Genomic DNA, 21,577 nt, shown 5'->3' with positions numbered 1-21,577 from the left:
TGATCACTGTCTTAAATTTAGAAACAAAATTATTATAAAATGAAAATTGACTGTTTTAGAACCAGAGGGTGTAGAAATTATCCACGATAATTAATTCGATATCTTTTTACATATTATTAAATCTCATAGACTCATTTAATTCAGAAACAAAATATGTACTTATATCCGACCGTTTCCGTTCCTGTGGATATGTCTTATTCTGGATCTTCAGCTACCTACATATCAAATTTCATTGTAATCGGTTCAGTAGTATCTGCGCAAAAGAGTAACAATCCATCTTAACAAACTTTCCCATTAACAATATTAAGTAGGATAGGATAATGTGCATATTAAAAAAATACAAAAATTGTGTTGTTATAAATTTATTTTACATTTAGTCACTTATACTAATGCTTATATTTAGATTGTTGCATCCTAATGAATAGGCTCTGGTTGTTGAGTCAACAACAAACCAAATCTCTTTTTAATAGTGATCCTTTGTCTTGAATATTTATCCTCAGGAGAGAAACGAGCTGCAAAAGCAAAAAACAGTTAGTTGTAGCAAATAATATGCAAAATAACAATAATTATGATAATATTTTTCTTGTTTTTACATAATTATATTTATGATTAACATTTTGTGTGCTTTATTTTGCCATTCATCGAGAGGTAACAACTAACACTACAAAGTATGAATTACTTCCTATTTTGACCTAAAAATTAATTCATACCTGGATGTGCAGACAATGTAGGTTTTCCGCTAGGATCAATAGTCTGAAATATAAAATTTAATTAAGATGTTATTCTAAAATATCCTACTTTCAGGTACTGTTATGGCTAGACATATAAAAAAATTAACACGGTTCACGCTTAATGCATATACCTAATATTATCTCGATGTTCATACATTTGGGTAATGTTTCTAATTTATAGGAAGGTAACCACAAAAGGTAAACACGTGATTCTTACCGCTAATGTGTATTGACGGTCTCCATTTTCGTTTAAAAAGTATCTCAAATACATTTTTAATTGTCTAATCAATTAATAACCAAACAAAATAACAAGTTAAATATAATGAAGAATAACGTATACACAAATCAACACAAATGTACATGTGAGTATTGACAAGTGACAAACACAGAGCAAGTAATATGACAAACTGACAACCACACTCCACAGTCCACAGCCCAGTGTCAACCAAGAAGCTTATAACTAATACCACAGTATTACCATATTTTCTACAGTAGTGCGACGAATGTACTTGTGCAGAGAAACGGAGGGGAACTGGCGGGGGTCGGGCGACGCGGGCCGCGTAAGGCAAACACGCTTAGTTTGCCTTACCTAGCGCGAAAGGACGACGCAGTCGTATTTTTTGTGTAATAATTTTATTATACATAGGTACTCACATATTATTCTATTATGGCGCGCACAAACTGTTCCCTTTACGGATGTTAATCTACATTGAAATCCCAGAAGGAAACAATATTTCAGAAAGATTGTATTAATTGTATCTGTTGAATTAAAATCAAAGCTATGTATATGTTGTCCTCATTATTTTCTATTAATCAGATTGTACATCCCAATGCGAATGCATTAGTTAAATGTTATAATATACAATTAAGAACATCCAAAAATAAAGTGTCCACGTAAATAATATTTAGCAGTGCAATATCTGTAATTATAATATATTTATGAACAAATCGCAATTATTTTGAATGTACATATTATGAATAAATGATTTCATCATAATATTAATAATCACAATTGTTTTATTTCCCATTTGTTGCAACCCTAGCGTATTTTCGTGTGGCAGCGTAAGTACCTACGCTGGCGGCGGCATCGCGCGACATCAAAGGCGATTCCTTACTGTAGGAAATAATATTGTAATACTGTGCTAATACACTGGAGATTTCAGTATGAACATTAACTTGTAACAAGAAAATATGACATGGAATGACGCCTGTATGTTTTTTTATCCCTTTCACACCTAGGTAGTTAGTTAGGTGCTTCTTGTTTGGTGCAATGGTACGGGTGACCATGAATTTTGTTTGACTTTGCACCATCTCACGTATCAGATATAAATATTAAAATTTAAGACTTAAAAGAGAAACAATAGAGCACCTAAGAGATAAGGCTACATTACGATAAAAACTGTATTAATCAGCCATGTATGAAAATTATTACTTACGGGGCTAATTACAATCCCCGTTTTCCAATTACAGCACTAGAGCGCATTATGCGGCATAATGCTTAACGTTGAATGTTTCAGCAACGCTTCGCACAATCGAGCACTCGAAAGTAATGCGCGTGAATTGATGCGTGCAATCGATGCCAACGCCCAACTGTGACAGAAAACTAACATGTGTTTTCCCCTTTTTAGGTTGGCATTGATCAAAATGTTTTGTTAACGTGATAACGTTTTTAAAATAGTTTTAGTCGGGTGACATGTTCAGAAATTTGGGTCAAACCAAAACCTCACGAGCGCGATCGCAGGTATAACGAGAGAGAGACGGACCGATCTCCCGTCTCATCTTGAGCGCTGCCACCACAGATACTAGATCTGTGGCTGCCACCAATTAGACGTTATCACGTAAACATCTCGATCGTAAACCTACTTTACAAACAACCAATTTTTGAAGTGAAACTTCTTTATCAGGGTTGGACAAAAATTTAGTGTAACATTTTTGCGTTACGCCGTACGCGTGACATTTATGCGTTACGCCGTACGTGTGACATTTTTGCGTTACGCCATACTCGTGACATTTTTAAGGTCATAAAGAAGTTTCACTTCTTACGTTTGTACTCTAGTACACGCATATATTTTTTTTATATTATATTACCGTAAGTTATATTATTAATTGTTTGAAAAAAAATGTTGTGTGGTTTTATGAAACCACGGTAAAAGTGAAACTGTTCGAACGGTTCCGAACACTGCTTTGTGTAGCGCATGTCGCGTGACGGCAGCCGCGATACACGCGACGTGCGCTACACAGACCAAAAAGTTTGAGACGATGTAATAAAAGTTTCACTTTAAAAATTTAAAGCTTTCGTTTCATTGTAGTTTTTTCGAAATAATCAAAGTTAATTCAAATTGTGTTAAAAAAATAAATATAGGTATGGATGAAGGTACAAACATAGTTTTCAACCAATTATTTATGTATACCGTGTGTATACCACTTTATTTGCACATTAATGAGGTTATTGCTACATGAATATTTTTTTTTCAACAGTCAACACTGAACTTAGCGCAACCTGCTGGTGCATTTGAAAACACGTTCCAATTAAGAGCGTTTTCACATTATCCGATCCGATATCGGATATCGGAAGCCGATAGCCGATAACCGATATCGGAGGGAAGTAAAATGTATGAAATATGTACCTGTCTTTCACATTGTCCGGTCCGATATCGGATATCGGAGCCGACATCGATATTCCCAGTGGCTATCGGACGATAATGTTCAGTGTTGCCAACTCAATTTTCGAAAAGGCAGTATACCAACAGCAAAAAAGCACTAGTTTGTGTATTTTCAGTCTTTTAAGGCGCTCAATCTTTAAAAAAATTATTTGCTTTTAACCTAAAACCCTTTCTATTAAAAGAAACCTTTTTTTATTAAGAAAACACACATTTAAGTATTTATAGGCATTTAAAATACGATTTATACGGCAGGTATTTTTATTTGCCGTATTAAAATATACGGCAATTGGCTGAACTGAACTAAACAAAAATATATTATTCAAAAATCTATCTTCGAAAACATTAGTGTCTATCATCTTTATTTTATCTCATACTGCCTCGCTCCTCCTCCTACTCGGATGTTGGTTGTGCTGTTTATTGTATTGTTGTCATTGAGTGCTTTGTTTTTAACCGACTTCAAAAAAAGGAGGAGATTTCACACCGATTTTATTTTTATTTTGAATTTACAACAAAGAATACAAAGTTTGAAAACTCTTAATTCTAAAATAATTGCTTATGACAATAAAGTAATTTATGTATCTTTACTTACAGGAAATTACAACAATCATATTACAAATATATTTGAACGAGTGACAATATTATTTTAGGATATTACAGTGTAATAAGAAAAAGAAAAGAAAATGTGAACAAAGATTGTATCACTTAATAAATTTATCATAGGTACTACATGAACTTTTATAAATGCATGTAGTGAAAAAATGACTAAATGACTAGGTACGTCTTGCTAAAAATACATTTAATAGATTTTGAAAGGTATTTACATACTAATATCACAGACTAATAATAATATACTAGCTAATATGTATTACTAAAACTATTAACTAATACTAGGTTGTAGTAGGTATTGATATAAATTTATTTAATTTATAATGTGTTAACATAAGTATATTATGCTGTGATATTATGTTATACAAATGACCGATATCAAAACTATTTAGTAAATAGCACATCTAAATAATATGCAGTAATTTGTGATATCAAATCTTTTTTTACATTTTACTTTTCTTTTTTGAAGTTGTTTTTCTTTATCGTAGTTATTTTTAATGTACATGTACAACTATGATATAACATTTGATTTTTTTTAATTATACCTTTTTTTTATCAACTGGCAATTTAGTTTAGTTTTCTCTAAAAATTTCTGGCAGCACTCATGATGATATCGGAACGATTTTATCGGACAATGTGAAAGGGCAAATTGTATCCGATATCGGATATCGGCTATCGGCGTCCGATATCCGATATCGGATCGGATAATGTGAAAACGCTCTAAGCATCAGCAATAATAATAATTCGGCATTGTGCACCACTGAGTCGCATTATGCTCTGTAATTGGAAAACTACCAATTTTACGGTAACTTAAGTACGTACACTATGTTTTAGTTATTTTTGAATATATTAAATAGCAGCCTAAATGCATAAATAAATAATATGTACAGGACATTTACACGCCCATTTTTCAAGCAATTTGTCCCTTATATTGTTTGGCCATGGTCACCTAGTTAGAAGAAGACAAGTTGGGAACAAGAACGCTCTCACTCGGACTGTTTTTTGCGCCATAGTGCACAAACTAGTTAGTAGTTTATTTTATTAAAAACGGGTACTAAAGAGCCTGTTACTTCTATTGGTTACATACAAACACCATACAAACATACAAACAGATTTTATGAGCGTTTAAAAAAAATAGTCCGTGGCGCAGAAATATACTCTTTGCGCAGAAACCAGAATACAAATAGATTATTTATAGAATCTGTCATCTGTCACACTCATATCTTATGTTGTTGCGAGCATGTTGCGAGCTGAGGTTGCGAGTGTTGTTGAGTGTTGACAAACATTTGACTTTTGAAAATTATATCGGTTTGTCAAATCGTTATCGTGTCGTTATCTGATTTTGTATGTGATTTTGTATCGTTTGTAAAGAAATTGATAAAAATATTTTTGTTTGAGACTGTTTGATAATAGTTTAAATGTTTAAATTGAATATTGTTTGATTTTGGGTAGATGGGACTCGAGCTTTTTGTGCTTTGTTTACAGTCCTGTAGTTATTGATCTGCAATCCGAACTGACTGAATATGACTAATCTTCCACCTAGAAAATTTTCTACGTCTAGTAAAACTTCTAAACAAGATGCATCTCCGTTACAAATACTTTTACAAATGGGTTTTCCAAAAAACCGAGCGTGAGTTAAAAATTTTATAAAAAAAGAATGTTATAAATTTTTTTTTATTATTGAAGAGTTTCTGTTTTATTTGATTTAATAGGTAAATTTTAAAAGCAAAACGAAAGACTAGTATAAATATTGGATATAGGATGTCTCTGTGTTTGCTCCGAAAAGAAACAAAGGGCTCATTTTTTTATCATATCAATTAAAGACACTCCTAACTTATGTGGCCATCAAAATCAAATCAATATAAACTCTAATACTGTTTAAAAAAGTATATTTACATAAGTTTTATGAAGTAAAAACATAGTATTAAGCATGAGCAATATGCAAAAAGCATTGAATAATGTCCTGTTATTAGCTTAACACTGTTTGCTAACAGAATTTTTGTACACTAGAAATTTTCGTAAATATAAGACATAATCTACTGTGTCATTAAATTAATTAATATATTTAAACTGATGAAATGATTGTATTATCACTTTAAACAAACAGATTTTTATCTTAAGGTGTTAGTCACATACAAATATACAGGGCAAACAAATAAAAGCATGTTAAAAAGGAAACAATTACAATGAATTATTAAATTCCAGTTTAAAAGCACTAGCTGCAACTGGTAACCGCAGTGTGCAACTGGCTTCAGACTGGCTACTCACACATGTGAATGACGCCTTCATAGATACAGAACAACCAAGGGAATACATATTTTACGCGACCCCCACTGGCCCTTTGCTAAGTCAGTTACATGCATTCTGGGAGAAGTCTAAGGCCATTGGTAGTTGGAATGGGGCCCATAATTTTCCACCCCACATAACACTAGTCTCGTTTTTTAAGGTAAATTAACAGAATCATACTCATTAGTGTACTTTTTATATAATACTTTGTTTATAAAATGTGTTGACTGATTGTTTTTAGTTCTTAACATTGAATATTACCTCTTTTGTCTTACAAACAACAGACCAGAAGAACTATAAGCATACTAGAAATAATCTGATCAATATTATTAATACAAAATATTAATCATCATCATCTTGGTAGGCTGCAGATGAAGCATCACTTCAGCTTGCAAAAGCAGTGAAGCAAGTGGTGGAAATGGTGGGGGATCCACCAGCATGTCAGCTTAAACTTGAACCATATATATCACATAATTTTATGGGCCTCTTTATATCTGAAGAACATGCTGATTACTTAAAGAAAATGGCTATGCAATTTGTGAAAGAAGTATCTTCAATATGTAAGTTAAATTTGGATAAATAAGAAGTGTCTATCTCATCAGTCTTGATTAATACAAGTACTTTATTTCACTATATTATATTATGATACTTTCATTCTATCAAAATGTATGAATCTTAATTAAACATTAGCCCTTATCCCTATATTCATTATACTCATTCAGAAAGTATAAAATAAATATTTCAAAATGAAGTTTCTATTACTAATGACTTGACTACTAATACTTTAAAAAACTAGTTAACAATTTCTATATTACTCTGGCTTCTTGCAACAAGTGAATTACTTGATCCTATTGTGATAATATTACATACATAGATTAACAACAAGCTTGTTTATACAGTGGGTGTAAAAGTGGATACTTATGAACATTTGGATGCATTGGGTGCTTGCTTTCCGTGGTGCACAATGCCTCAGGAGAAGGATATATGTAAGAGTTGTAGCCAGAACTCGGATAGCATGCATGATATGTGGATATTAATGCTTGATTTTTATTTATTTTTTATGCTACTACAATATATTTATTTTATATTTTTAGTTTGCAATGTCAATAGTATTAGTTGGATGCTGATGTAAGGTATGCTATTTTTTATGTTTTTTTTTGCTTTTTTTTAATTAGATTTGATGCCAGTATTATTTTTTGTGCTAATGTTTTCATTTTTCTACGTCGTATCATATATACGTTTTATTTGAAATTATATATACCTCATATTCCACAATAATAAACATCTTTCAACTCACCTCTAACCATTTAGCGTATACCTATTTACCTATTTAGAAACATGTATGTTTTTGATGACATTATGTATGTATTATTATTATCTAATTGCTTTAAAATGTATTGTAGCAACTAATCTGGAAGCCCATGTAAAGTCTCTACACATAACGTTAGCATACCATTTTGAGGAATCAGAGTATGATGCATTAAAGACCCTTGTAGAGGAGCTGAAACCTGATCCTCTTACAAGTTGGGAACTAAGACTATATTCCAGAGATCCCCGTTTTGCTAATCATCAGGTATGTCTCACTTTTAATCCCCAATTAAATTTAAATAAGGTATAATATCTATACTCATACCAAATTACGACTTTTAGAACCATTTGACTTAAATAAGTTTCAATTAAATATTTTTATTAAGTCACACTACACTGCATCAGTAAAGCCATAGTAAAAAAAGAGAAGTACGTTATTTTCGAACAAAGGTACATCGCACCGTTTGTTTGTACGCGGAACACTTGGCCACGCCCCCCGTTTATGTACGTACGCACGCACACAACGCCGCTCGGTTCCCACTCTCGTACCAGTCTCGTGAGGGCCGCGCCATTGCTGTGAGCTGGCGGTGTTTGTTTATACAATTATTATTTGAAAATATCAATGTCACAAGTGACAACCCTGCGTTTCGCGAGTTTAGGTCCCTAACGGCCGCGCCGGGAGTTCGTCTACTTCTCTCTTTTTACTATGGTAGAGCTGTAAAAATTTTATTAAAAAAAACTACACCACATTTAATAGTTCAATAAAAAATAATTTTATAGGGTGCTAAACGAATATTTATTGTTTACGAAGTTCGATTCAGGATATTCTATTGAAATTATTTATTCACGTGCCGCTCGTTTTAGGTGTTGATGTTAAAATGTTTAAATAAACTGAACAGTAGAAAGAAACAATATAAATTAAATAATGTTGTATTCAGTGTTAACGTCAACCTGTTTTATATTATCTGTATTGCACTTGATAACGTACAAAATACTCTTGCATTGGAGAAGTGAGAGACGGCTCTGAAGGTCATTGCTACAATTTAACTCAAACTACTCCGATAAGATACCGATTAAAAAAATGATTTACCATCAGAAGGCAAATCTTAAAGCTCAAATTAGGCACTTCTCCTGGCTAGTAATTACAAAAAAAAGAGCGTCTGTGCCGAGCACACGTGTAAGAATTGAAACTTCTTTGGCACGATTCAAAGATACGTCGTCTTACTCCATGGCATGACCTTGAAATTTTACTCTCAACGCTTCTGCGTTGAGAGTAATTTCAATAGGAGTTTCAATTGAAAAAATATCTTTATCTAAATTCTAAATAAACAGACATAAAAACACATTTAAAAAAAATCATGTAACAGTTAATAAAGACCCGTCTTTACTATCAAGTTATAATTTATGATCATTTTTATTTACAGACATTTTAATTATGTAAATTATTTTATCAGGTACATAAAGTAACACAAAGTTATGTACCGGAAGCCAATGACGAATAGCTGGGTCCACACCGGCCGATCCACCGCGATCCGATCGCGCGCGGCAGGCGCGCGATCCAAAGATGCGGGCGGTGTGGACGTGCCGCGCGCGATCCATGCACGCGTTTTGCCGCGCGCGATCCCTACCTCGTGCGATCCGTTAGCGGGCGGTTTTTGTACCCGCTTCAAAGGTGCCTCAGTTGCGTGATGCGCGCGGTGTGGACGGTTGTGTTGGATCGCGCGATCCACCTCACCATGGACATCTCAGAAAGTCGAATATCTCAAATTGAATAGCATTCATTCTTGCAAAAATGTGTTCCACTTCATCTGAAACTAACTCTGCATACAGCTGAGTCCCAGATTCCAATCGATTTTTGTAAAGTTGTTTCACCCAAAACCGTCGATTTCTTTTTTTTTTATTTTTTGCGCAAACATTTCAGTATAATAAAAGTTACTGCTGCAACGGCAAGACGCCGCCGTTGTACGTGTGACTCCATATCGTACAAGAGTTAGACTGGCTGAGTCACGGATCGCCTTAGGATCACTTGGAGCGCATATTTTGGATCGCAAGTTTTTAAAGTGGATCGGCCTAACATGATCCACGATCCATGCTCCGCGATCCTGGATCGCGGATCGCGGGATCACTGGATCGGCCGGTGTGGACCCAGCTAATTGGAGCTGGTACTCGGCGATTATATTTACATTGAAGAAAAACAATTTGACAGTTCCCCCGACGGCTGGGTACACGGCACTTCTTGGCTGACAGGTAATGTATTATCTGTGCCATTTTTTATAATCTAAATATGACGTCTATATTTAGTTGATCACAATGAGTTTCATCGGGAAATGTTTGAAAGCGTATAGACTATTAGGTTAGTATTACATGTGTTATATAATAATCGTAATATTATGTATGTTAAAATTATACAATTTAATTGTTTTTTTTACAATGTTATCGTGTTATAGGTGCGCTGACGTCATTTGAAATTCTGCTTTTAACGGACTCGCTCAATTATAGCCTATGAGTGTTGTGGATGTTTATAATATAAGATCTATGTGTATGTTTGTCGGTAACTAGTATGCATCAACGATATTATATCAGGAACATTATCTCATTTGCAAGTACATTACTATGATTATAAAGCATGTCCGAGGAATGTTATTGTAATTTGATATGTTTACACAACATCTCTAGACTCTATCTAAATTTAAGAACATTGAGTTACAGATAACAGTTTTAAAATGTGCATTTATTTAGTGCATGATGATATTTATTATTATAACTATACCCAAAAAATCTGAATCACATGGTTTAAATTAAAAGTAAAGATATTGTATATCGATACTTAATCGTGTAAAAGTTATGATTACGTATTTATATCGTTATGAAAATATGTAATAAGAATGACTGGCGATTTGTAACCTCAGCCTTATCTTTGAAACTTGGTCTGTGAGCTGTATTGTTTGTGTGGCAATACAATCGAAGGTGAAGGTCACATTTTTTATATAGGTAGTGAATAGTTTATCAATACATACTAGTTTTCTTACGTATTATTCAATCTAAGGTGTTTTGTTGATTTTGAAAGATTAAAGCAACTGATTGCTTACCTGTTTTAACCCTTCAAGTAATAACTTATTAAATTTAAGTATTTTCCGTCCCTTTTATTAATTAAAAAAAAAAAAAACAGGTAGAGCCTTCGTTTCATAAAAAAAATATACAGTTACGATTTTTAATCTGGTTTGAAATACTCAAGGGAAAGTATATTAATAGATATTATATGTCGTGGGCCGTGGCCAGATAGAGATATAAATATATTCTATACTATCTTTGCGTCCGTGTCCCTGCGCGACTTATTCTCTCTTAAAAAGTCCAAGGGATTTTTTATTTATTTATATTATGTCGAATTCCGGCATTAAAACTATATTTGTACCAAATTTCATCCAAATCGCTTTAGTAGTAGAGACAAACAAACTTGTACCTTCGCGCATCGCGTTTATAATATTAGAAGGAATTATTGTTACATATTCATTATTTGTAGAGTCGAATAATTTTAATAATCATTAGAAAGAAATATTTTTTACAATAACAGCTAACAAAATAAATAATTTATCATCAATCGACCTAAAATCCTTTAGGCTCTTCATCAAGAATACAAAAAACATTGTGTTGTGCTCCTATTGTTTTAAGAACAAGATTAGATAACGTTACCTAGAATGTTTTTAAAAAAAAATGACTAAGGCTTTGTCGAATACACTTAATAATATAATGATATAAACTCGTATAGGTGTGAGTGGCTACTTGCCGGCTGTGTACACGCAACGCACGGCGGAGTCAGACGCATGGACGCTACACAGAGCCATATCGCTGGGAACTAATTTAGGTACGTAATTTTTTTACAATTATTCATTGAAAGATTAGTGGAGGGTGGTTTGGTAATAATTCACTGTCGGTAGTTCTAACAGTTTTTAATAAACCAGTCAGACTCCACACTCGTTGTTTCATTGACGTTCCATTGGCGACGAGTCGGAACTACGCGTGACGTGAGTAAAGTGTTGTGAACATGCCTATAGGGAAATTGGAGCCGTTTGATGTTAACTCCAAACAATGGCCAGCATATATTCGCCGTGTGAGACAATTCTTATTGTTGAACGAAATCAGAAATGAATTGCAAGTGCCATTACTAATTACTGTTGTTGGAGAGACAACATATGCACTAATGTGCGATTTATGTTCGCCGGAGCATCCTGAATCAAAGTCGTTTGAAGAGCTCGTTGACCTCGTGAGACAACACCTAGAACCACAGCGTTCTGAGATAGCCGAGCGCCATGTTTTTCGCTTACGTCGACAACTCGTCGGCGAGCCGCTCACAGAATATTTACATAATTTAAAACATTTGGCGACTACGTGCAATTTCGGCAGCAATTTAGAAGAGAATTTACGTGACCAGTTCGTTTCTGGATTGGCGAGTGAGGCGATGCGATCGCGAATTTTTGCCGAAAAAGACATAAATTATAAACAGGCCGTGGAGCTGGCTCTGGCCTTGGAGGCGGCGGAACGACACGCAGAGGTGAGCGCAGCCCCGAGCGCAGCAGGCGTGGGCGGCGGCAGCGGGTCGGCGGCGGGCGAAGGCCTGCACCAGGCGAGCGTACGGCGCTCGCAGCTTCGCGGGGCCGCGCGCCCGCCCGCGCAGCACGGCGGCGGCGGGAGCGGCGCGGGCGGCGGGGCCGGCGGCACCGGCCGCTGCTGGCGGTGTGGGAGGCCGCACCGGCCGGATAAGTGCCGGTTTGCTAATTATAATTGTGATGAGTGTGGTGTGCGTGGCCATTTAAAAAATATGTGTAAATCAGTGAGTGGCAAAGGGCGGGCGAACGCCCGACATAATTACGTGAGTGACGATGAGCGAGACGAGGAATTTTTCAACATCCAAGTGGACGGTACAGGTGACCAACCTTATTTAGTTATGGTTAAAGTGGATGGACGTCCAATCGAGTTCGAAGTCGATACCGGCAGCCGAATTTCGACCATAAGCGAAGATTTTTTTAGGCGTAATTTTTGTAATAAAACTGTATTATCTAATAATATAAACATACGCAGTTATGTCGGTTCGACGATAAACTCGCTTGGATTTATTAATGTAAATGTAACCCTCGGTAAGGTCTCCGTGTATAATTGTAAACTTTATGTAATTAAGAACGGGGGACGTCCTTTGTTAGGCAGAGAGTGGGTACGCGCTCTTGGAGTTAAAAATATAGCCATAGATTTACAGGAAATTAATGTGGATGTAAAGAGCGATCCATTTGTGAGTCAATTAATGTGTGAATTTCCGGAGGTGTTTACGGATAAGTTAGGAACTTGTAAAAAAACAATAACGTTATATGTAAAGGATGAGAAGCCCGTATACGTGCGCGCGCGACCCGTGCCGTTAGCACTGCGCGCTCGCGTGGAGAGCGAGCTGGCGCGGTTAGAGCGAGAGGGAATTATTTACCGTGTTGAGTCATCCGATTATGGGACGCCGATAGTACCCGTGGTTAAAGAATGCGGCGATATATAATTTGCGGTGATTATAAAATTACTATAAATCCGATTCTTAAGCGTGATCCATATCCACTTCCTCGGATCGAGGAATTGTTCGCTTCACTGAGTGGGGGAGAAGAGTATTCAAAAATTGATTTAAAACATAGTTATCAACAATGCTTGTTATCGAATGATTCACAGCGTTATACGGCTATAACTACGCACGTCGGTACATTTGTATATCGTCGCACTCCATTCGGTTTGTCGTGTATCCCGGAGAAGTTTCAAAAGATCATGGAGGAAACCCTTCGGGGTGTTCCAAATACCGTTGTATTCTTGGACGACGTCTGTGTTACCGGGGTGGATAGGAAAAGTCATTTAAGAAATTTACGTACAGTATTAGAACGGTTACGGGCTATGGGTTTTACTGTTAAATTTGAAAAATGCAGTTTTTTACAAAAAAGTGTAAAATATTTAGGTTTTATCATCGATAAAACAGGATTACGTCCCGATCCAAATAAACTAGCCGCTATTACAGAGGCCCCGAGGCCCCAGAATATTACACAATTAAAAAGTTTTTTAGGAATGTTAAATTATTATGGGAAATTCATTGCAAATTTAAGCATTATGTTACAACCCTTGCATGCACTTTTAAAAAAAGACATCGATTGGACATGGGATTCGAGATGCGAGGAGGCTTTTATTGCAGCTAAAAATGCTCTCACCTGTGATAAAGTATTAGCGCATTATGAAGACGGTCGGGAACTCATGTTGTCAGTGGACAGCAGTGCGTACGGGGTGGGCGCGGTCCTGGCGCATCGCTACTCGGACGGGAGTGAGCGCCCTATCAGCTGTGTTTCACGGTCGCTCAATTCGGCGGAGCGGAATTATAGTCAGTTAGACAAGGAGGCGCTCGCGATTTATTTTGGGGTAATTAAACACCATCAATATTTGTATGGGAGATCGTTCATATTGCGTACCGATCATCAACCCTTATCACATATTTTCGGTAAAAAGGGTGGAATACCACAAACAGCTGCAAGCCGCTTACAAAGGTGGGCCGTGCGTTTATCAGCCTATGACTTCAAAGTAGAATTTGTGAGATCTTGTGAGAACGGTCCCGCGGATGCGTTGTCTCGTCTGCCCCTTCCGTGTGAGCGGAGCCCCACGGAAGCGTTAAGTTATGTAGATTTAGTTAAAGATTCATTGCCTGTAAGTTTTAAAGATATTGCGGCGGAGACATATAAAGATAAATTATTATGTAAAATCAAAGGATATGTTTTGTTTGGATGGCCGGCTCGAGCCAGCTGTGAGGAGGAGCAGGCTTATTTCGCACGTAAGGACGAAATCATACACGAATTGGGGTGTCTGATCTTTAAATACAGGCTTGTTGTTCCACCTCCGCTACGCGCGAGGGTCCTGGAGGAAATTCACCAAGGGCATTTAGGAGTGAACAAAATGAAAAGTCTGGCTCGTAATTACGTCTATTGGCCTGCTTTGGATGCAGATATAGAGAATTTGTGTCGATCTTGTGAGGCATGTCGAGTGGTTCGGGACGCTCCGCCCCACGCCACTTTACATCCTTGGGAGTTTCCCCTAGGGCCCTGGCAAAGGGTTCATGCGGATTTTGCTGAATGTGGGGGTGTAAAATATTTTATATTAGTTGACGCTTTCTCGAAATGGATTGAGGTAATTGCAATGAAACGAACTGACACTGAATCCACGGTGTCAGTGTTGAGGTCTATCTTTGCTAGATTCGGATTACCGTCACAGCTAGTTACTGATAATGGCCCCCCGTTCTCGTCTATAGATTTTAAAACTTACTGTAATAAAAATTGTATACAACATGTAACGTCGGCACCGTACAGACCACAAGGTAATGGGGCCGCGGAGAATGCGGTTAAGACGGTAAAGAAGGTAATTAAAAGGGCTATTTATGAAGGCGAAAATATTTCTAAAGCACTGTCGAAGTTTTTATTTCAATATCGTAACGTGGAGCACGCCACGACTAAAGTTTCGCCGGCCGTAGCGCTTTTAGGCCACCGTCTGCGCGGTCGCTTAGACGCGTTACGTCCGGACGTCGCTGCAGAGGTGCGCACGGCACAGCAGCGGCAGATGGCTAACAAGGGAGGTCAGGATAGGAATTTCGAGAACGGGGATCCCGTACTTGTACGTAGTTATTCCAGTAAGTCGCCTAAATGGGTCGAGGGTAATGTGACGCAAAAGACCGGCCCTGTTTCTTATAAGGTGAAGGTTGATGACGGGGTCGAATGGCGTAGGCATCAAGATCAAATTATTTCACTGGATAGCGGGAACCGTAAAAGTCGATTCTCTTTATCCCGGCCGAATTTGAATAAATCGACTGATTGTGCCCCCGCAAGCTATGGTGCTGACGGGACATGTGCTGATGTGGCGGAGGAGGAGGAGGACCAGGACGCGACCGATAAGGATACAGGTAAATCGACCGCAAATTCAGTCACGCGCTCCCCCACCCCTCCTCCTGACGGTGCATCCGCTCGAGCTGTACGAGCTTACGAGCGTTCTCGTAAGTTGTTTAGTAACGAGTAAAAAAAAAAATTAAAATGTTAAGTTTGTTAAGTTCTTGTTATTTAAAGTTGTATTTTGTATTCAAATATGTATGTATTTTAAAGAGGGGAAAAATGGAGGGTGGTTTGGTAATAATTCACTGTCGGTAGTTCTAACAGTTTTTAATAAACCAGTCAGACTCCACACTCGTTGTTTCATTGACGTTCCAATTAGAATGGATATTTTTTTTACGAAGTGATAGTGAAAGATACGAATGGATTTTTTCTATACTTAAAAACATAACTGCTTATTTTTAAAAGATTCTTTAGTAGATTTTAGTGACTCGGCATCAGGACCGGACTCTGTGGCTTGAGCAAGCACATTTGTTTTTGAAGTGAAACTTCTTTAGGTGCGTTGAGAGTAAAATTTAATGGTCGCGTCATGGCAATACCGTCCCGTCATGGAGTAAAGTGACGATTTTGGTATCTTTGAATCTTGCCATAGAAGTTTCACTTCTGACACGTGTACTACACGGCATACACGCTCTTTTTTATTTTCAATTACAGTTAATTTAATTTTCAATGAAAATCATGTCTTCAGAATTCAGATATTACAAAAAAAAATGAATTTTATTGATGCATTAGCATATGTTATTGTAACAATCAATTCAAACAACTATTTAGGTATTTATACATTTTAATAGCAATAAGTATTTATCTAACCTTCTGTTGAATGTAAATTTATCGCTTTCGTTTCATATTTTAATTTGCATAAATTTCGAGAATTTAATGAAAAACTCACAAGGTAAGTAAGTACTAAATTCTTTATACAATATGAATTATTGTTATCTATTATCTCTTTAATTTGGTAGTTAATTAGTTATTACTAATAACATAATTAAATATTGATGAAACCACTATTGGTATTTAAATATTAAAGCCGGTTTCATCGCTTCTTGATAATGATAATTTATATAATTTAAGATTTGTGACTTAAATTTTTATACATAACATACTTATTCATAATTTGTGAAATCCATACTAGATAATATTATAAATGCGAAAGTAACTTTGTCTGTCTGTTACTCAATCACGCATAAACTACTGAACCAATTTGCATGAAATTTGTTATGTAGATATTTTGATACCTGAGAAAGGACATAGGCTACCTTTTATTGCGAAATATGTACCACGGGCGAAGCCGGGGCGGACCACTAGTTGATTATATATTTGGCAGGCTGAAGTGGCCGGTGGACCCTTGGGATAAGCTTCTTGGTATTATATTATGTTTAAATTAATTATCTTTCAATTAAAACGAAAAAAATATATACGGTAAAAGTATAAAATACACTTTATCAGCAAGTTGGAAAGCTGGCCTTTAGAATATTAAGTTCCGCCATAGAATTTTAGAAATAGAAATTAAAAAGCGGTCTCAAAAAATTATCAATAATGGTTTAAATTTCTTAGAAAAAGATAGGATCTACTTTTTAGTTCCTGTTATGAGATAAATCTCATTGTTATCATTACTCGGTCACAGACGCAATATTTGGTAAGATTTTACGATTACAGGCAGACTCGTACGTTTATCTATACTAATATCAAAATTGTTGTACACTTAATTTAACTTAAACTTTAATATTACAATACCAATCTAATATAGTCTGTTCTAATTTTAATGTTATTTATTAAAAGCTAACTACACTTCCAGTTTAAGTCCTGTTAAACCTTGCATATAATAAAGGTATGTCTTTCTCTATCCGAACCGCGAGGGACTGGAACATGCTTCCTGAATCTGTGTACCCCGACGAGTACTATATGGGGGTCGTCAAGCGTAGAGTAAAGAAGTACCTTCTAGGGAAGCGCGTTCCATCTTAGACCACATCTCAGCTTAACATCTGGCGAGATTGTGGTCAAGCGCTTCCCTATTCCCAATAAAAAAAAATGTCTTTGTCTCGGATCGAACTATCGCTATACACATAATGCTTGCAATGTAATGCGACACAATCACAAATACACCAAAGCATTGAAACAAAACATGCCTATCGGCTATCAATCAAATATTATTATTCTGTTCATCGCTATCAAAATGCCTCCCAACCTTAGGCAGTTGTAATAGCGCTCTATTTGCAAGGGGTTGTTTGATATACACAACACACATCACTCATTAGCACAAACGATGTCTACTGATCGTTTGCTATGCCTGTGTTTATACTTGATCGTTTATAATACAGGAACTGATTCAAAGTCGGAGTCGGACTCGACGGATATTGAGATGGCATACCCCCATGAGGATTCGCCCGAACTGGGACACGAAAAGTCGGAGGAGACTTACAAGGATTGGGAAACATACTGGAAAACAGTCAAACTTGATAAAACTGAAGGCATATTAAACGTTACACAAGGTGTGTACAAGCATATTCTATATTTAATTGAGTTATTAGGGTTTTTTTATTTGCAAATCGTATAACCGTATAATTTTTCCAAAAAGGTGTTGATTGGAAATCCGACACTGCATGCAATAATGGTGACTCAAAAACGCATGGAGATTGCAAGGTTGGTTTTTTGTTTGTTTTATAATTTCTTTTTGTAGATAGTTTTATTTATAGTGCTCTGTAGTGAGGCATGCTATTTGCCTAATCGAAAATATTGCTAATATAGTTTGATTATGAAAATACCTATTACATTTTATTAATCTTACAAATTGTCCTTAAATTTATAATATATTCATGAATTTAATTAATTTAAGGAGACAAAAGCAACGAATGGAACAAGCAAGGACCGTCGTTGGGTATTTGCGATGCGGCACGGAGAAAGAGTTGATCTCACTTATGGTGTTTGGGTGCCTTTTTGTTTCGACAACAATGGGAAATATGTCAGAAAAGACTTAAATATGCCGGAGAAGTTGGGTGAACGGTAAGTTTTCTCTGTTAATTCTTATTTTAAATTATTGACTCTTTGTAAATACCGTTTATAACATCTCATTTAATATTATAATTCAGAAAGTGAGTTTGCTTGTCCTTTTTTTATGTCGCAACGGAGCTATTTTTTCTGCCTAGAAAAAGGTAGACTACAGATCAATATAGTCAAAATTTTACCGCGATATAACACCTTATTCATACGAGAGGATCCATTTCGATGTGTACTCATTTGTATTACACGAAATTAATAGGACACTTGGCATAAGCTTGATAAGTCACCATTTAGGTGACTGGCACACTGACCCGCATCGACATCGTAATCGACAACAAAACCTAACTATCACGTAGAATGCGTAAATAAGTCGCACAATAAATTAAATTCTTCGTCACACGATGATGAAGATCTGTAACGCGCTTACTTACGGAGCAAGTACGCGCGTTTGTGCGTTGGCAGGCAATATGCAGCGTGTTGTGGGCAGTGCGCCAAGGCTTGCATTAGCGGGCTATGACGAATGTTTATATTAACGCGATGGGAGCACACGAAAAATCGGTTGACCCAACATGAATCTCGCATGCTAGTGATGTCCCAATCATGCTGTTAATTTCATTTGACCACGCGGACGGAACCGTGGCTTACAGTTATCGAATTATAATCGATGAATCGTTTTGGTGCGCGTTACAGCGTGGGCGGCAAGGATTCTTACGCGCTGGACACGCCGCTGACGCGCGTGGGCCGGCTGCAGGGGCAGCTGGTGGGCGAGGGGCTGCGCGCGGGGGGCGTGCCCGTGCGCCACGTGTACGCGTCCGCCGCGCTGCGCTCCGTCGAGACCGCGCACGCGCTGCTGCTCGGTGAGTCACACACACGCACTCACATACACGAGTACAACCTGGACACGCACACACATACACATACGCCCCGGACACGCACACACATCCACGTTCGCTACGGACACGCACGCACACACATGTTTGTTGAACACAAACACACACAACGACCCACCCACCACACAAACGAATAAAAACACACAAATAAAATCATCCACTTTCACGGAACACGCGGTTAGCGCGCTTGCGTGGTTAACAATAAGATGAAAAGTGTTTTCGGTACAAAAATACTAAAATTTAATTCAACAGCACAGCACATACGTTTTATGGTTTCAAATCAACGCAGACTTAAAAACCGCTAAAATACATTTTACTTAAAAGCGAAATATAACCATTTGTGTTATATTTTCAGGTATGCAAGCAGATCCATCAGTAAAAATAAGAGTGGAGCCAGGTTTATTTGAATACAAGATGTGGCATCTTGCTAAAGGAATGGCACCATTTATGACTCCTCTGGAAATGCACAAAGCTGGACTTAATGTCGATTTGAAGTAAGTATTGCACTAATCACTATCCACATAAATGTGCTAAAAAGTGTACAAAAATTTTGTTTAAATATTGTCTTTTATAATCAAAATATTTATTTCCTTCTGCAGCTACAAACCCTATGTCGATTTGGAATTGAACACACCAGAGACTTTAGACGATTTCTTCAAAAGAAATCAATACGTGATGCATTCAGCTGTGAAAGATACAGAAGCAGAAGGTATATATGTAATATAATATGTATATAATATAATATGTATTAATATATTTCATAAGTACCTCCCTTTTTATCCAAGTGTTTAATTTTATCCGTTTATTCTTTAAAATAAACCAACATATTTTTTTAAATGTAGTTTTCAGATAATTTGTTGAAGTGAAACTTCTTTATCGGGGTTGGATAAAAATTTTGTGTAACATTTTTTCGTTACGCGTGACATTTTTCCGTTACGCGCCATCTTTTTCTTATCCCTACCACGCGTGTATCCACGTATTTCTGAAAAGTTGCATATAGTAAATTATTTTTTGAAAAATAAGGTCATAAAGAAGTGAATACACTAGTACACGCACACATTTTTTCCATAAATATATGACTTCCATTACCATCAAAGTATTACATTATTTATTTTATTACAGGTGGTAACATTATATTCATTGGACACGCGGCAACACTAGACGTCATGGTGTTGTCCATGAAGCGGCTGGCCGAGGGTAAATCATACAAAGATGACGTCACCTACCAAACCAGCCCTAATTTACTGCGGATTCCATACTGTGCCCTCGCAGCCATGAAGTCCAATCCCTGGGAGATTGTCTCACCACCCTGTCCACCCTCGATAAACTCTAGTTCCGGAAGGTACAATTGGAAAATGCTTTTGGACCTTTAAAATGGATGCTTGTGTCCTTATTAGGATTATGTTGTCAATTTACAGAAATGTATCGTTACTAAAATTATTCGGATAATGTTTTATTCCATTCATATATAAGTTGTGTTTAAAGATTTGTTATTTTCATCGCGACAACACATCTAAATTAGTGTGGCAATGTTTTACTTCTAATGTTGATGTTAAAACAAAAGTTAATTGTAGACTATAAGGCTATCGTCTTTATAAAGACTGCATATTTTGCTATATTATTGTAATTGCACCAATATAAGTTCAAATTATTCATTTTAGGTTTAATTTAGTTTAAGCTTAGTTTATTATAAACAGACTTTGTATAACGTTCACTTTAGTATAAGATGAAGTATCGTGTTCCAATATACATAAAGATTTAAAGTTATTGTATCAACCATTCTGATTTATTATAATATCTAGTCATATAACAAATCACTTTATATAGAATTCACTAACAGACCTATCAAACTGCACGTAGAACAATTTACAATTATTACATAAATAAGAAAATCAATTGAATGTATGCTAGAAAATGTATGTCACATAGTTAACAATTACTGATAGGCAGGTATTGAATTTTTTGAACTATATATAACTATAATTATCTCCGTTACTGTATTATATAGTCATATTTTATCAGTTTTATGTTACAATCAGAGACAATCATTTAAAAATTATGTGATGTGATATTATATTTTATGCTTTTTTGTAATGATACTATTTAATTAATAGTACATACCTTAAATTGTATTAAATAAAACACTTATGTTTATAATTTAT

General features: G+C 36.2%; 3 protein-coding genes across 4 annotated transcripts; 2 read left to right on the top strand and 1 right to left on the bottom strand.

Moving 5' to 3' along the window:
• Positions 1-346: 346 nt before the first annotated feature.
• Nop10 (Nop10 ribonucleoprotein) lies at positions 347-1,112 on the bottom strand. The gene is made up of 3 exons (XM_090112718.1): positions 949-1,112; positions 711-753; positions 347-512 (listed from the first exon to the last, which is right to left on the bottom strand). Exons 1-3 carry the CDS (start codon positions 1,000-1,002, stop codon positions 415-417), a joined length of 195 nt encoding a protein of 64 aa, XP_089968844.1. The 5' UTR covers positions 1,003-1,112; the 3' UTR covers positions 347-414.
• A 4,199-nt stretch (positions 1,113-5,311) lies between these two features.
• Epp (Ecdysteroid phosphate phosphatase) lies at positions 5,312-21,574 on the top strand. Of its 2 annotated transcripts, XM_090112597.1 has the most exons (15): positions 5,312-5,630; positions 6,206-6,446; positions 6,651-6,846; positions 7,186-7,272; positions 7,690-7,859; positions 9,049-9,094; positions 9,749-9,841; positions 11,361-11,456; positions 17,847-18,017; positions 18,104-18,168; positions 18,362-18,528; positions 19,216-19,382; positions 19,771-19,909; positions 20,015-20,124; positions 20,538-21,574. In XM_090112597.1, exons 1-15 carry the CDS (start codon positions 5,524-5,526, stop codon positions 20,786-20,788), a joined length of 2,106 nt encoding a protein of 701 aa, XP_089968723.1. In that variant the 5' UTR covers positions 5,312-5,523; the 3' UTR covers positions 20,789-21,574. The 2 variants fall into 2 exon arrangements, with proteins under 2 accessions (XP_089968723.1, XP_089968724.1); XM_090112598.1 differs by lacking the exon at positions 7,186-7,272 and having other exon boundaries at positions 20,538-21,573.
• On the top strand, positions 11,519-13,127 carry LOC149900566 (uncharacterized). Its single transcript, XM_090112676.1, has one exon. The coding sequence runs from the start codon at positions 11,637-11,639 to the stop codon at positions 13,125-13,127; it is 1,491 nt and encodes a 496-aa protein (XP_089968802.1). The 5' UTR covers positions 11,519-11,636.
• Positions 21,575-21,577: the final 3 nt, after the last annotated feature.

The sequence above is a fragment of the Colias eurytheme genome, chromosome 18 (genome assembly GCF_061535395.1).
Source record: "Colias eurytheme isolate Ceu_HAF_F1 chromosome 18, ilColEury1 Martin Lab GWU primary, whole genome shotgun sequence".
Classification (NCBI taxonomy): domain Eukaryota; kingdom Metazoa; phylum Arthropoda; class Insecta; order Lepidoptera; family Pieridae; genus Colias; species Colias eurytheme.
This window is presented reverse-complemented; position numbering and strand designations above follow the sequence as displayed.